The sequence below is a fragment of the Pipistrellus hanaki genome (assembly GCF_964339955.1).
Source record: "Pipistrellus hanaki genome assembly, chromosome: 1".
Lineage (NCBI taxonomy): Eukaryota > Metazoa > Chordata > Mammalia > Chiroptera > Vespertilionidae > Pipistrellus > Pipistrellus hanaki.
The window spans coordinates 142,430,470-142,448,235 of NC_140503.1; the positions used below are offsets into that span (position 1 = coordinate 142,430,470).

The following is a 17,766-nucleotide window of genomic DNA, read 5'->3' on the forward strand; positions in this document are numbered from 1 at the left end:
GTCATTCCTAATTAATGATTATACTAATTGCCTTTTCTTTTATACAGATCTTAGTCTATATTATGCCTGCTAGATGATCTGGTAATTGTCATTCAAGGTTGGAAAATAGGGCTAGATATGAAATTAGAAGTTACTGATTACTAATTATAATGGACATATATGCAAGGGTTTGTATCTTAAAATTTTCTTTTAAAATTGATTTTTAGAGAGATAGAGAGAGAGAGAAGAAAGAGAGAAAGAGAAAGGGAGGGAGGGAGGGAGAGAAAGAGAGAGGAGAGAGAGAGAAAGAGATAGACAGTCATGGATTTGTTGTTTCACTTATTTATGCATTCACTGGTTGATTCTTGTATGTGCCCTGATAGGATCAAACCCACAACCGTGGCATGTGTGAACAGTGCTCTAAAGATATGAGCTAACAGCCAAGGCAAGGCTTTATGTCTTTTAAAATATTTGTTTTGATAGCTAAACTCTGAGGGAAAATGGCTTTCCTCTTAGTTTAACTTGTATATCAGGTCCTGAATAAAGGCATTTTGTTCAACATTGCTTTGTTATAATGCTGATGTGATGCTATAGGAACCTATCTTATTTGTATCAGTTAGCCTATGATAAAATTGGTTTCCTTATACAGTCTTTTGCTTAAAACCATAGAACTTAAGGAGGATGTTAAGTGATGGATCACGAGAATTCTCTCCTCATATTACACAGAATTTTGAAAGTATCATATTAACTTGTAAGAACATGTAGTAAATAACTTCAAAATGCAATGGGTGTTTAATTTTAAAGCGTGCCTTTACCATTTATGTAAAACATTTTTGTGTACTCTTTCAGTAGAAACTTACCTGGCCACTGGGTAAAGCTACTGGTCCGCAATGTGTTAAGTGAGGACTTACTGTGAGAAGATCAAACCACCCGTTGTTTATTTATCCACACAGTCAGCCTATGAAGTATTTCACAGATATTAAGTAACTTGCTCATCAGCATGTTGCATTCTATACCTAGGATTCCAGGTATATGAATTCCTAGGATTCATTTTCATATATCATTGGCTTTTGCTTTCAAGAATGTTCTTATTTTGCCTTAAGTGCAATGTAATTAAATCTACAACTAGAAAGGGGTTCTGTTTATATTCATTGATGAGAAACATTTTCTTTTGAAAAATTATTTATTTTTATATTACAGCTGGATGATGACAAAAGAAGAAATTCAAACGCTTCCTTAATGCAATTGTTTTCTTTTGGTACCACCCTCCTTCGGGGGAAGGATTTCAATTATGTACTTTCCTAAGTAAACAACCTCACTTCCCATTGAAAGCATGCATTTCTGCATTGTACATGGCTCACACTTAATTTAACAGATACTTTGTGCTATTCACACTGGGCACTACTGTAAATACTGGGGTTTGTGGCAGTGAATTAAAAACAGTAAAAATTCCATTCTCATGGACCTTAATTTTTAGTTTTTAACCACCATTACTTACAGTTACAGATGAGAATGACATATATAAATTCATTACGTTTTTTTATAACATGATGTGGCATTCAAAAATACTATGGAATGGTAATTGCTGGGAGGGAGAGAGGAGGTAGAAGAGGGTATAGTGGGAGTAAATACTGATGGGAATAAAGAAAATAATTACTATTGAAAGACGACTACACACACACACACACACACACACACACACACACACACGACTAACTTCCGTCCTGGTATGCATCCTCCATTGATTTTTCTCAACAAGTTGAATCTTAAATGAAACATGTGAACACCCGACATTCAACTCAGAGTTCATGATCAAGGAGTACATTTACCTGCTGCACCCTTATTGCAAGGTGACTTTCATACAGACCTCTGCATGGCGACCAGGGTGGCAAATGCAGCTCAGCTTCAATATCCTCACACACGCATTTGTTAGGTTTTCCAAAGGTGGGCTATGTGAGCTCACGTAGTAGAGTTCAGATACTGACTGGGAGGTGAAGAGGTTGAATGTGTAGAGTGAATTGGTGTCTTAAAGCAAGGAAGAAGAACAGATCATCGTGGCCTTATAGTGTGTGCTTTGAATGGGGATGTGGAGAATAAGGAGGATATGCCTTTAAATAATGTTTTTGCATTACTACCTGTTGTTGTGTGTAAGAGTATAATTGCAGGTGCTCAAGGCAGATGGCATGGGCAGAGATGGAAACCATCAACAGTAACTCCCAGTAGTTGAATTCTTACCATACACAAGGCACTGTGCTAGGCACTTCAAAAGCACTGTTGTGTTTAATTTGTATTTAAACTGGAAAGTAGTCATAATTATCTTCATTTTACAGATAAGGAAACAGATTGAGGGAGGTGAAGTTGTTTGTCCCAGGGTAGCTCAGTCGGGTGGAGCAGGATTTGAACACAGTCGGATGGGTTCTGCAGCCCACATCCTGGTCTTTCTACTACACTGCCTTCCCTAATATCTAGATGTTTTCAGTTTCTAGTTTATTTCTGAAATATGCATATTTTCTTTTAACTGTCTTTCACATTCCCTGGCCAATTGTTCTCTAAGTGTTGTTGGGATTAAGAAATTGAGAAGAATGGACATTTCTTGACTTAATATTTTTAGAGTACTTTTAAAATACTTCTGAGCAGATCAAAGAACACTGGGCTGGAAAAAATGTTTACTATGTAAAGAACTAAGCGGCCATGCCTGTCCTTGGTTAGTGTGGAATGTTTGTTCAGTGTAGTGTGAAATAAGAAAAGTGTGTGTAGGTCATTTGATTGACCTTGGGAAGCTGCCGATGAGTCATGACTTACTTAGATACTAAACCCACATCTAAGTGGTAAATGAGTTGACTTGGCTTTCATGCCATCTATAACAAAAACTCCATTTCTAAAACAGCCATCTAAATTACCTTTTATCTCCTCTTTAGATTCTGTTTGCTAGACTTGGAGGATTTTTTTCTTACACCAACCAGTTCTCTGGTTTCTCTAACACCAATGGGGTGTCTAATCATTCAGTTCAGTCCTGACACTAACTATCCAGAGTTAGCTCAGACCCTACAGGTTAAGGGCTTTCTCTCAAGACTGCCTCTACTTCAGATGCCAGCTGGAAATAGGGTGCCCAGGCTGCCTGTGTGTCTGCCCAGCTGACTGCACATTCAAGGGTTCCCATGATGTCCAGCCTGGCTCCAATAATTCCACTCACAGAACTTGGAAAAGCTCTTTCATTACTATTACCAGGTGGTTATAAAGCAGGGGTCCTCAAACTTTTTAAAGTGGGGGCCAGATCACGGTCCCTCAGAGAGCTGGAGGGCTGGACTATATGAACTACTAATTCCTACTGTAACACCTCGGCTGCACTCACTGCCCAAAAAACCTGGCAGGCCGGATCAGACTCCTCTGCGGGCCGCATGTGGCCCGCGGGCCGTAGTTTGAAGACCCCTGTTATAAAGGATACAGTGCAGGAACTGCCAAAGAGAAGACATGCATGGGGCAAGGTACGGGGCGGGGAGAGACGTGGGGCTTCCATGCTACCCTCAATGTTCTCACCCTTCCTTTAGGGGTTTTTATGGAGGTTTTATCATGCAGGGACGATTGATTCAATCTTTGGCCACTGGTGTTTAAACTCAATTTCCAGTCCCCCACCCACAACCATCTAGGGGTGAAGCTGAAAATTCCAGCTCTCTAATGACTTGTTCTATTGGGACTGAGCCCCGCAGCCTGGAGCAGCGGTTTTCAACCGTTTTCATCTCACCGCTCATATAAAATAATTACTAAACTTCTGCAGCACACCAAAAAAAATTTTTTTTCTTGATCTGTCAAAAAAAAAAAAAAAATTGGTATAATTTTGATTCATTCACACTGGATGGTTATTGTTATTTTGGTTATTGTCATTTTTATAATTTGACATTCTGAGGGAAAAGAGGTCAGTGCCCCTGACTAAATAGTCAGGCATTGCATGTTTTAGAAATTTGTGCAGCACACTGGTTGAAAATTGCTGGCCTAAATGGTGATGGAAGGAGACTTGACGTGGGGTGGTAAACACACAATCCAATATACCGATGATGTATCATAGAATTGTATACCTGAAACCTATGTAATGTTACTCACCAATGTCACCCCAATAAATTCAGTGAAAAAAAGAAAGAAAATTTTTGCCCTAGAGTCACCTCATTGTTACAAAGACACTCCTACCACTCAGGAGATGCCCGGTGTTTTAAGAGCTCTATGTCAGGAAGTGGGGACAAAGACCAAATATACATTTCCCATCGTACCACAACTTGTTCTAAGAGCAAGGAGAGGAGTGTGTTCTGGACCGTCTAGAGAACGCAGGTGCTTGAGAAGTGCTGTCTCCATGGTAACAAATGGGCGTTTTTCTGCTTGGTGTTTGGTGTTTGAAGAGACTCTTCTGAAATGAATTCTATCAGGAATTGTTTTGTTAATTTTTACTCTAAGTGGCATCGATTTCACTGATCGAGAAAAATGTTCTTTGAGCATGTGGCACCATGGGTATGTTAGGAGGAGTTTAGTTAGCATAATACCCTCTGTCATCTTTGTTCTCTTACTTGTCTTTCATTCTGGACTGTGTAACATAATGGGATAGGTTAATGCAGTCATTTATATAAAGACTGAATTTCTCAGTATTTTGCCAGAGCATGTTTATTTCTTATTGTGCTTCAGGAGGCATATATTTAATAAAAAAAAATGTAGAAGACTCTGAAAAAGATTGAGGGTTTTGGATTAAAATTTTTCCCCTAACCCTGGAATGGTCACTAGATGGCCTGCTGGTATTGCATTTTAACTTGGTGTGTTCTGACATAAGGAAGTAGGCTTCTTGCTGCTGGTTTTAATCTAAAGAGATATTTTAAATTATGTTTTTGAATCTACCAGGAACTCTAGATTTACTACTGCTATAAATTATTTAAAGGTATGTCTCTTTATGGAATGGTGGCTTAGTGCTCTTAAGTAGGTTTTATACTGTACATAAAAACCAGACTTCGCAGCTCAGTTTTAAAGTGTTGCCAGAATGTTTTTTGGTGCTCATGCTTTGGAGGCATTGTAGTTTAGATAATAGACACTTAATATTTACATAAAAATACGAATGTGCTCTAATGTTCAAATCTGTTGAGCAGACTTGGCTCAAGAAAAAAGTACAGAAAATTTACTTAAAGGAGAAGGTACGAGCCACTATGTGTTTTCAGGTAGTGAAGACAGTGCATATCGTTTTTCTGTCTTCCGGTTTCTGATTAAAAAGAAACAGTTGTCTCCTTGAACAAAGATACAGATACAGTGCATGTTAGATCTGAGAGTGCATGTCATCAGTCAAGCAGAAAATCTCTTGAGTACTCATGTTACATTTTAAAATGAATATTTAAACATTCATACTCTCTAAACCCACCTCACTGGTAGTGTGTGAATGGTGTCCTGACCCCCTTAGTTAGGGGGACTCCTAGGGACACCCCTGATCTTCCTTTACCCTGAAATGCTGCGGAGCTCTGAAGATTAGATGAGGGGCTTAGGTGTGCAAACACATGCTGACCTGGCTTATGATGTTTTTGTGATAAAAAGTAAATTCCCTGAAAACAAGGGTCTTAGATGTACCATTTGAAGGACACATTGTTTTCTAATGGCTGTCTGTGTCTCTGGAAATCCTGATGAATCCCAAATAAAATGGGAAGCTTGTGTGGCAGGGACATCCTTCTGCTGTCCAGACCCCTTCTCTACTTGGAGGTGGTTTTGCCCCTGTTAGAAGTTTAGCCGTAGTTTTGGAGACTAAAAAGGGTTATTGTAACTAGAATGTGCTAGGAACTGTCTGTCTGCATTTGAAAATTCTTTTTGTGTTCCTGATAGTTCTCCGTACACTTAGCCTATGTAGAACTTGCTTCCTGTAAGCAAATGTTCCATGTTCATCTTCATTCATGCTGTTACATTGTGTTATTGCAAAAAACGTTCACTTTATGAATCTTTTCCGAGGAGGGGGAATAGTAGAAACCTTTTTTTTTTTTTTTTTTTTTACATTTTTTAATTAAATTATTATCTGTGTACATATTTTAACATTGCGCCCCCCCCCCCCCATAGATACCCTCCCTCCCCAGAGTTTTGTGTCCATTGGTTGTACTTATATGCATGTATACAAGTCCTTCGGTTGATCTATTATCTCCCCCAGATCTCCCTACCCTACCTGCTGTAATTTTACAGTCTGCTTGTTGCTTTACTGTTTCTATATCTACCTTTTGGTTCATCAGTTTATAATGTTTTTTATTATCCATAAATGAGTGAGGTCATGTGGTGTTTCTCTTTCATTGACTGGCTTATTTCACTCAGCATGATGTTCTCCAATTCCATCCAGGTTGCTGCAAATGATGAGAATTCCTTCTTCTTTATGGCAGCATAGTATTCCATTGTGTAGATGTACCATAGTTTTTTGATCCAATCATCTGCTGACAGGCACCGATGCTGTTTCCAAATTCTAGCTATTGTAGATTGTGCTGCCATGAACATAGGGGTGCATATATCCTTTCTGATTGGTGTTTCTAGTTTCTTGGGATATATTCCTAGGAGTAGGATTACTGGGTCAAATGGGAGTTCCATTTTCAGTTTTTTGAGGAAACTCCACACTGTTCTCCACAGTGGTTGCACCAGTCTGCATTCCCACCAGCAGTGCACGAGGGTTCCTTTTTCTCCGCAACCTCACCAACACTTGTCGTTTGTTGATTTGTTGATGTTGGCCATTCTGACAGGTGTGAGATGGTACCGCATTGTTATTTTGATTTGCATCTCTCAGTAGAAACCTTTTGAACTTTTACTTTGGCATTGGTTAGGAATCAGAAGGATTTTGTGTCTAAGTTGTGAGGCTAAAATTCATTTAAAGATATTTCTGGGTGTGAAGTTTGAAAAGAAGAATTTTGTAAAATGCTTGTAATGAAAAGATTATTATGACTCAAAGATAGGAAAACATTTTCTCTTTATTGAAAACAGTGATTATAGCATCTATGTTTGTACATATAAATTACTAAACCTGTTTTCATGCTAAAACTATGCTTTATTCATGCACAAAACACTAACAGATTAATTTGGTTGGATTAATAGTATAAGTGCTACCCTTTCATGTTCAAATTAATTCTCTTGGAGACACTTAGATTTGCTCCCAAATTATTTATACCTTTGCTTTTTAATTCTGGGTATGGTTGGAAGGAAATAAGACAGGATTGTGTATAAATATTTGTTAGTTCTCAGTTCCTACTTTGAACATCTCTTCAGAGGAAATTGACTCACATGCCTGATGGGCCTTCCCAGGTTGTGGCTTTCTGGAGTGGGGTGCTTCCAGGGTGGAGGCAGGGAGTACAGACCCACGCACGCGGGACATCGCAATGAGCACCATGTATGCTGTTCTTCATCAGTGTTTGTGACCTGAATCTAGTGATGCCAGACTAGGAAACCAGCCCAAAATGCCCTGTGGCGTCCAACGAAGATCAAAAGATTAGTCTTTGGATGCTGGTCTCTGACCCCCCAAGATTGTTGACAGCTATCTGTGGTAGATGTGGAGGAGAGGGAGAGTAAGCAATCCCAGCACAACATCAAAAAGGTATTGCAGCCTTACAGTGATACAGGATTCAGAGATGGCAGTGGAAGCTTTATGCAGAGTTGACCTACCATTGAATTGAGAATGGAATGCTTCTCTTCCCGGGAGGCCCTGTGTCATTTGTTCCCAGGCTGCATCATGGTTTCGAATTTCTAAGGGGACTAGAGTGGTTGGAGTGGAGGTTTTCATTTTGTTTACAGTGATGGGATTTGAAAAGCTGTTTGAAAATCATTCACATATTAACGTTTAGGCCTAACTGAAATGTTGAGATATCATTACTTTTTGTCAAGAATTGACACAAATATCACATGGTAACCAGAAACCGTGGGAATTATAAATGAACTCATGAAAATAAATCAAGAACACCTTGTGAGAGAAAATGTTTTATAATTTAGTTTTTTATGGGAGAAACAGTAATGGGTTTTTGTTTGTTTTGGACTTTTTTTTTTTTTTTTTTTTTTTTTTTTTTGGAGGAGAATTGTACTGGGACCTCAGTTCCAATACTTACCAATTAACTGTACACCTCGGATAATAACCTCCTTTCTGTAGCTTTCATTCTCTGTTCTGTAAATGGGAAACAACAATAGCACCTGCCTGTCTCAGAATGGTACTGAGGATTCTATGAGCTAATATGCGTCCAGTGCTCAGGACTGTATCTGGCATGTAGCAAGCAAACTACAATAACTATTTATTGAATATTTATTGTGTGTTAACTGCGGTGGAAGAAAATATAGCAGGAATCTGGGACAAGTTACTAACCTTTCTCCTGAGCCTCAGTGTCCCCGTCTGTAAAAATGTAGAATAGCGATAGTTTCTTCCGCTGTCGTAGGTAGAAGTGTATGGAGATTAAATGCATTAATTCATTTGAAGCTCCTAGGACAGCACTGCTATTACAGAATGCATTCAGTAAATATTAACCCTGCAGTTCAGATACTGTAGTCATTTAATTGTCACAATGGCCCTGAAAGAAAGAAAGCATTAACTATTTTTAAACCTCTGAGAAGGAGGCAGGTTCGAGATGTTAGGTAACCTGTTGAAGGTTGCACTGTTAGAATCTGAACTCAAATCTTAGATACAAACATCAGGAGTAACTGGCCTGCAGACCCCTCAGGCTTTCTTGAATCTCTTTTTAGTTTTGAAGATGATGTGTCCCTAATGTATTGTGATTAATGTAAATATTTAAGTTTAATTCCATTTTTCCATCCTCTTCCTCATAAAAGTCCTAATGAATGTCAGACTTTTATTTGTAACTTAAGTAAATTTTAGCATTTGTTTCTAGTCTGGAGGATATTAGTTCTTTGTTTTGCAGCTGGGAAAATGTGTATGTCTCCTGACATCTCTGAGAGCTTTACAGATCCAAAAAGCTAATTGAACATATAGGGTGTGTGTGTAGTGCACTTAATGCACATTACAGTATTCTTATAGGAAAAGTTGATTCTGAATTTTTATTTTGTGGTTGACGAAGTAATAGGCTGTGTACAAACTGCTAAAACTATTAATTGTCCTGTAATGTGCCTATGGGCAAAAACAGTTGGAAGGGAATATGTAGAAATGATAATGATAACCATATATAAGGTAATGTGCTTTTCTCATTTCCATTTTTTTACTGCGATTTTTTACTTAAAAATGTATTAAAGTGCATGTATTAATGTATTAACTGTATTATATTTAATAAATGTATTAAAATGATTCCTGGAGTTAGAAGCCCAGAACGGTACAACGGTTGACATTTCTTTTGGGAGCCAAATTTTTAAAACTTAAACTTCTTCTAACGCCACTTTTTCAAAATAGACTCGCCCAGGCCGTGGTATTTTGTGGAAGAGCCACATTCAAGGGGCCAAAGAGCCGAATGTGGCTAGCGAGCCGCAGTTTTCTGACCATGGGACTAGATTAAGTTAATCTGTTTCTCTTGTCAGATAGAAGGAAGAGTATTTTCTATATGTAATTTTCTCTTCGGGTGCACAATGAAGTGAACCCCTCAGCAGAACTTAAGACATGTCCTTCTTACCTTGGTTCATTGGAAATGATAAGTCTCATTCACCCAAAATTGCTTGGTATTTCCATCTACAAAAAGAAGATAGAGGCAGCAGATGGGAGCTTTCTTCCTTCTCCAGTATTCTTTGAATGTGCTGACATAATCTTACCATCAGCAGAGATAACAAACACCTGCAGCTGTGGGCACCTGCTGGTAGCTTAATTGCAAAAGAGACTCTAGAACAGGGGTAAGGAATGTCCCACTCTTGGGCCTATAAGGCCCAGGAAATCATTTGGTCTGGCCCTGCTAAAGCATTAGGGGTGAGTTAAATGAATATTTGACCAAATATAGCAGGCTAATTTTTAAGTTGATAATTTTGTATGGCCCATGAGTGATATAAATATCTAAATGTCCCTTGGCAGGAAAAAAAGGTTCCCACCCCTCGTCTAGAAGGTTAATGAAGTGTCCTGTGCTATGCAGGGTTTCTCTCTCTCTCTCTCTCTCTCTCTCTCTCTCTCTCTCTCTCTCACACACACACACACACACACACACACACACACACACACACACACACGTTTCCACTTTCCCACTTTCCTCCTGTTAGCAGTGGGGCGGCCATGCATGTGACTAATGGGCCTTCAGAAAGTGCCCTTCAGGTCTACATTCCAGGAGCAATCTATTGGCTGAACTTGGTAAGGCAGCAAAGAGTGTTTCCTTATTTCTTCTCTTTTAATTTTATTCTTTCTCTCCCCCCCCCCCTTCATGTTTATTCTTATTTAATCTTGGGTTTATGATGAGAAACACCAGAATTTTACCCATAGGAATAGCCTGATTTTGGCACATGATTTAGCCGGAGTTGAACTGTCTCAAAGAATAATTGTTTCTAGATTCTCAGAACCCACAGGGATTGCTTGAATAGTGGCATCCATACCTTTCATAGGTTATCTAGCTTTGATACGCATATCTGACCCTGCTTTTTTCTCTACACATAGTATTAATGTAAGTCCAAATATAAGTTGAAGTTTCTTCTAGCACCTATTCCTTAGGAAAAATAATAGGGATTGTCCTTAAAAAAGTTGGTTTCCCATTAATATTTATTTTGAATAACTTTTTGTTATTTTTTTTTTAAATGGACTTTATAGGGCAGTTTTAGGTTCACAGCAAAATTGAGTAGAAAGCGCAGAGAATGAGTTCTCATATGCCTCCTGCATGCCTCCTGCTGTCAACATCCCTCGCTAACACCCCTTACCAGAATGGTACATTTATTACAGTTGGTGAACCGCATTGACACATCATTGTCACCCATAACTTACAAGTTACCATAGGGTTGTACCTCCTGGGGTTTTGACAAATGTATGATGACATGTATCCACCATTGTAATATCATACAGAATCGTTTCACTGCCCGAGAAAATCCTCAGTGCTCTGCCTATTCATCTTGCCCTCCACCCTCCTCCTGTCCCCAACCCCGGCAACCACTGACCTTTTTTACTACCTTCAGAGTTTTTTATTTTTTATTTTTATTTTTTTTATATAAAATATATTTTATTGATTTTTTTACAGAGAGGAAGGGAGAGAGATAGAGAGCTAGAAACGTCAATGAGAGAGAAACATCAACCAGCTGCCTCCCGCACACCCCCCACTGGGGATGTGCTCACAACCAAGTACATGCCCCTGACCGGAATCGAACCTGTGACCCTTCAGTCCACAGACCAACGCTCTACCACTGAGCCAAACAGATTTCAGCTACTACCTTCAGAGTTTTGCCTTTTCCAGAATGTGACATAGTTAGAAGTATACAGTATGTAGCCTTTTTAGATTGTCTTCTTTTACTTAATAACTAGTGGCCCTGTGCACACTAGTAGCTCGCTACTGCTTGCCTCAGCTGGCTCACCACCGCTGTAGCTCTCCCCCGTTTGTAAGCTTGTAACTGGCTGCTTCCCCCTCCTGTAGCTCTCCCCGGCTTGGAGCTCCCTGTCCTGCCCACCTGGTGATTGGTTGTTATGCGTCATGGTGTAATGACCGTTTGCATGTTACCTCTTTATTATATAGGATATGCATTTAAGTTTCCAGCATTTCTCTCCCCCCCCCCCCTCCGCATTCCCCCCCCCCCCCCCACAACCCCAATACTGCCTAGCTCCTTGCTCATTAATGCTGAGGAATGTTCCATTGTTTGGATGCATCACAGTTCATTTATTTGCTGAAGGACTTCTTGGTTGTTTCAAGTGTTGACAATTATGAATAAGGCTGCTATCAACATCTGTATGCAGGTTTTTGTGTGGACATAAGTTTTCAACTTATTTTGGGAAATATCAGGGAGCACAACTGCTGGATTGTATGATAAGAGTAATTTAGTTTTGTAAGGAACCACCAAATTGTCTTCCACTCGGTCTATCATTTGGCATTCCTATCAGCAATGACAGTTTTTGTTGGTCTGTATTCTCACTAGTTTTTAGTATTGTCAGTATTTTGGATTTTGGCCATTCTAATATGTCTGTAGTGGTATCTCATTGTTTTAAATTTAATTTGTCTAATGACATGATGTAGAATATTGTTTCAAATGCTTATTTGTTATGTGTATATCTTGTTTGGTGAGGTGTTCGTTCTGATATTTGGCTCGGTTTTTGAATGGGTTTTCTTGTTGAGTTTTAAGAGATCTTGCATATTTTGGATAACATATTGCAAATACTTTCTCCTTGCCAATGGCTTGTCTTATCATTCTCTTAACAATTACCTACTTTATTTTCAATAACAAAGTATTGCTCACATGAGATAAATGTATGAGAAGCTTTAATCCAGTTTTATATGCTTACCATTGTTACTTGATAGATTTGGCTTAAAAATTTAAAGTAATTATATACATTTAGTAATTATTCCCAGGAGTGTGACAAATGTGACCAAGCCTTGTAATGATCACCTGTGTGCAGCAAATGAGTGTCTGTGTTGTGGTAATTACGCATGTGTCCTTGCAGGATAAATGAGGCTAAAGACCACCCCAATCCTATGGTATATAATAAAAGCATAGTATGCAAATTGTCCCCTCAACCAGGAGTTGTCCAGGAGTTCAACAAGGAGGCAGGGCTGGTTGGGGGAAGAGAGGGAGTACCCAGCTGGCAGCCAGCAACTTCTAGGGATCCTACCAGTGCATGAATTTTGTGCACTGGGCCTCTAGAGTTATATAAATGAGTATCTGGAGTTTATATAAAGTTTCCAGACTATATTTCATATGGGATCAAAAGTGCTGTTTCTCAATCCTAAAGTTGTGGAGCACTTGTCATATTCCTGAAAAGGTGGCTTAAGTGGCATGTTCTCATGACATGTTAAAGGTAATAATGGTTATGTTTAAGTGGATTTTTTTTTGGTTTGTTTCCAAATTCTTTTTATCATTACCTCTTTAAAGTCATGTCTTCTATGCAGTTGTCCGATTTTGAAGGTATATGGTATGTTCTAGGAATTTCTTTCTCACTAGATAATGGGACATTATGCATAGTGACTTCTTGTATGGGGGATTTTATCTGCTTGAGGGTAGACCAACTGATATTTGGAAAATTGATTGGGGAGGGACAGCATTCAAATCCCTCTTTTATGCCTCTTTTTAAAAGTCTTATTTTTAAATTTAAGTTTTTCTTCATTAAAATAACCCTGAAGAAGGCTAAAATTCAACAGTTTATTGTATTTGTGTTTTTGTATAGGATATTGTACCTGTAGATGCCTCATATGAAGTAAAAGAACTGTATGTGCCAGAAAATAAACTTCAATTGGCAAAAACAGATGCAGAAACACTACCAGCATTGACAATTAGTAAAGTAAGTACTTTGTTACTTTTTATACCAAGTACTATGGCCTTATGTACAGTTGGTAGTCTGTAAAATTTGTGGTTTTATGGTTGTGTTTGAGGGCATAGTTAGTTGTGGTGTGTATCACAATTTCCAGGGTGGGAAATGTGCTTAATTTTAATTTGTAAAGCCATATCCCTAAATGGTCATCGCCTTGATTTTATTTTAGTCATTATATATATATTATCTGCTTGAGGGTAGACCAACTGATTTTATATATTAAATATCAAAGAACAAAGATTATATAAGATTTTTAGGTTTATCAGAACTGGGTTCTAAAAGGTTGAGAAATACTAATCTGCAATAACTAATTTAATTTACAATAACTAATTTAAAGTTAATAATTAATTAATTTAAAAATGAACATTTTTTTCTTTAAACATGTTTCCCAATCCCCTGCCAAAACTCTGAGTCTCCCTTTCTTATATTATTAAGAATATTTCTTTTGTATATCTTAACTCTAATGATATCATTGGGTATTTTCCCAATAAAAAAACCTGCTTATTAAACTAGATATGGTGACAGTGGAAATTATCTAGTAAAACTAGATATGGAGACAGTGGAAATTATAATTTACTAGAGGCCTAGTGCATGAATTTGTTCATGGGTGGGGTCCCTCTACCTAGCTGGCGATTGAGGCCTATTGGGGGCCAGACGGCCTGGGGGAGGGGCTTCGGGAGATTGGCTGGCTTGGGAGAGGGACCATGGGAGGTTGGCTATGGGAGTGCACTGACCACCAGGAGGCAGCTTCTGCATTGAGCGTCTTCCCCCTGGTGGTCAGTACATGATAGAGCGATTGGTCATTTTGGTCATTCAGTCATAAGGGTTGCTTAGGCTTTTATATATATATATACTAGAGGCCCAGTGCACAAAATTTGTGCATGGGGGGGGGGTCCCCTCAACCCAGCCTGCACCTTCTCCAATCTGGGACCCCTCGGGGGATGTCCAACTGCCTCTCATAATATCCCTCTCATAGTTGGATATCCATCTCATAATCCTGGACCACTGGCTCCTAACTGCTCATCTGCCTGCCTGCCTGATCGCCCCTAACAGCCCCCCTCTGCCGCTGGCCTGGTTGCCCCCAGCTTCCTTCCCTGCCAGCCTGGTCACTCCACGCAGCCTGCTGCTCAGTCATAGGATGTCAGGGGATTGGTTGTCCCTCACCAATCCCCTGACATCCTAGTCGCCCCATGCAGCCTGTTCCATTGTCCGTTTGGTTGCGATGGTCTCTTAGGCTTTTATTATTTTAGTTAAATCAGTTTCAAATTTTAGAGAATTTAAGCCTTACCTTTAGGTATACTATAAAAACAGAGATTAAGGAATAAGAGCCTGGACTAGAAGTGGAATTTCCCAGTCTTTGTTTAGTATGATAAAAATTTGACACACCCAGCACAGTGCCAAGTCTGAAAGTAAGGAAAAAGAGGAAAAACCAAACTTCTGAGCTTGGAGAAAGATTTTCCAAGTACATAGTTTTTCAAATCACTGATAGGAGTAGATGATCCAGTGTTCCTTGTAAGGAATGATGGGAGTACAAACATTTGGAGTCGGAGAGCAGAGCCACTTGGAAAGCTGATATAACTCACTATAAAGGAACTGATGACTTTGCACAGAATGAACACAAGCACACATGCATGTGTGCGTGAACACACACACACACACACACACACACACACACACGAAGAATGACAGTGAATGGACATGAATCCAGGTCAGTCAAGCTTGACAACCCAGAAGGATAGTAGCCTTTTCTGAAATGTAAATTTTTCTTCAATACAGTGGTTTGTTCTCTGCACATCAGTATGAGAAATAATTAAAAACTCCATGCTAAGTCAGATAGTATATTAGCTTGGTCTGCCCTAACAAATACGATAGAATGAATGGCTTAAACAGCAGGAAAGTCCAAGATCTAGGCACCGGCTGACTTATTCCTGGTAAGGCTCTCTTATGGCTCAGGGACAACTGCCTTCTCGCCATGTCCTCACAGGGTAGAGAGAGGGAGCGCTGGTTTCCTCTTCTTATTAGGGCTAACCTATTGGATTAAGACCCACCCTTATAACCTTATTTGACCATTGTCACTACTTCAGAGGCCCTATCTCCATGTCTATTCACTTCGGGGGGTTAGGTATTGACATGATTTTCAGGGGGCACATTTAGTGCCTAATAGATACCTTTTAGAATTAGATTCTACTATAGACAAAGAGTGGCCTTGGTCACAGGTGTAGGGAAAACTTGAAATTAATTTGGTGCATGCATATAATTTTTTCTTTGGAATTGAAGAAGAGGAATTTGATTTTTCAGTGGGTCACATTGGCCAACCTACTTCGAAAATAAATAGTAAGTAACATTTTACTTGGCCAGGTGCTGCATCTTTTCTCATTTGAGAACTACGGCTACATGTTACAGCACTAGTTAAAAATGAGCATCCCTAGCTTACTTTAATGATACAAAGATGATCATTTCTTTAATGTTCTTATGGGATATACTAGAAATCGTTGTAAAGTGAAGTGTGCTCTATTATTGGGGAAGGGCTATTTTTAGCTGAAATTTTAGTTTAGGACAGTGTTGTTAAAGTGTAGTTTTTAGATATCATTGTCAACATTTTCTGGAAACTGTTAAAAACACAAATTCTTGGGCCCTATAGCAAACTATCTGAATTGGAAACTTGGAGGTGGAGCCATCTTCATTTTAACAAGCCTTCCAGTAGTTTCTTATATACATATATTAACATTTGAGAATCACTTTAGGAGATACTTTTCTTATTGGAAACGTTTGCAAGTCTGATGTTATTTAAACTTACTCGGAAAAATGCGTATTTTTCTAGTGCCCTAATTATTAGATTTGTATAATCTATAATCATTCTTGAGATGTTTGTTTCCATCACTTTCTTTTTATTTTATTTTATATTTTATTGATTTTTTACAGAGAGGAAGGGAGAGAGATAGAGAGCTAGAAACGTCAATGAGAGAGAAACATTGACCAGCTGCCTCTTGCACACCCCCCACTGGGGATGTGCCCGCAACCAACGCACATGCCCCTGACCGGAATCAAACCTGGGACCTTTCAGTCCGCAGACCAACGCTCTACCACTGAGCCAAACTGGTTTCGGCTGTTTCCATCACTTTCAAAATTAAATTCCTAAAGGCCATTACTGCTTTTGTTCACAAGTACATGACATAGAAAATTTCCTTTCTCCTTTACTAGGTGGACATGCAGTGGGTGCAGGTTCTGGCAGAAGGTTGGGCCACCCCACTGAATGGCTTTATGCGAGAGAGGGAGTACTTGCAGTGTCTTCATTTTGATTGTCTTCTGGATGGTAAGACATTTTGCATGTACATAGAGTGTGGAAGAGATGTTGCACAGTTATAGGGATTCGTCACTCTTTATAGGAAGTAGTGGTACCGTTTTAATGAAGGTAGTGTCTTAAGACTAAGTTATAACAGTACTAGACATTTTAAGTGGATAGTGAGATCTGTTTTCCATTTTTGTTTCCCCGATTGTGATTTATTGCATGGGGAGAAGGAACACCTGAGGATTAGGGATGAAAAGAATTTCAAAGGCAAATAGTTTCCCTGTGCCATAGCCACCTGATCATTTTCGTGCTATATGGAAGCCGTGCTTGCTTAAGCCAGGCCTTCTAGTAGGGAGCCAGGGAGATCAAGTTTAGGAGTCCTGAAATAAGTGGTTGAAAGGATGGTTCTTCCTATTCTTTTAAAACACTCAAAATTACATTTTGTAATAATAATTGTAATAATAATTACATTGTATATTGTAATAATAATTCAGCTACCTTAAATGTTGTATATACTGTTGTTCCATGTCACAGAACCCTCCTCAATTGCTACCATGCCCTTCTGTATTATGACTGCTTTTCACTGGGGAGTGAAATAGATAGTAGAGAATGTAATTTCTAATTGTTCTTCCAGGTAAGTTTTATCACAAGAACATAAGGATTAAATATTGTTCTTCAATTTTCTTCCTTGGACTGTGTCTTGAGTATTGATTTAGTTTTGGGTTTGATACAACATTTTGCACTGTATGTAGTGGTGGTAATTTTAAAACATCTAAACAGTTATCAAAGAAGTTATGCCATGATTTCCCAGAAAAGTATGGTTTCCATTTGGTGTGTAAATAAGATCCACATAGCAATTTGAGAGTGCGTTTTATTTTTCTAATCTGTGCATGATGAGTAGGAAGAAAACCATTTGGAGCTTGAAAGGTTGGGAACCGAGAATGTGCCTTTGGTCTCAGTGGCACACATTTTGAGTTAAAAGGAGCACTGATTACCTTCTGCCTTTGTGTCCTGGCCAGTGATAGCTGACATGGGTTCAATTCTGATTAAAAACCAAGTAACAAAAACCTTTTAGGTGTTTTTGTCTTTCTGTCTCAAGGATATCTATGTATATTCA

The 17,766-nt window shown here is 38.9% G+C and overlaps 1 protein-coding gene across 2 annotated transcripts in view; it reads left to right on the forward strand.

Moving 5' to 3' along the window:
* The window catches only part of PAPSS1 (3'-phosphoadenosine 5'-phosphosulfate synthase 1), a 106,819-nt gene that overhangs the window by 31,996 nt on the left and 57,057 nt on the right, over positions 1 to 17,766 (forward strand). For both annotated transcript variants that reach the window (XM_084872465.1, XM_084872466.1), the window contains exons 6-7: positions 13,217 to 13,330; positions 16,562 to 16,673. In XM_084872465.1, coding sequence (XP_084728591.1) covers positions 13,217 to 13,330; positions 16,562 to 16,673 — 226 coding nt within the window. The remainder of the gene's footprint in view (positions 1 to 13,216; positions 13,331 to 16,561; positions 16,674 to 17,766) is intronic.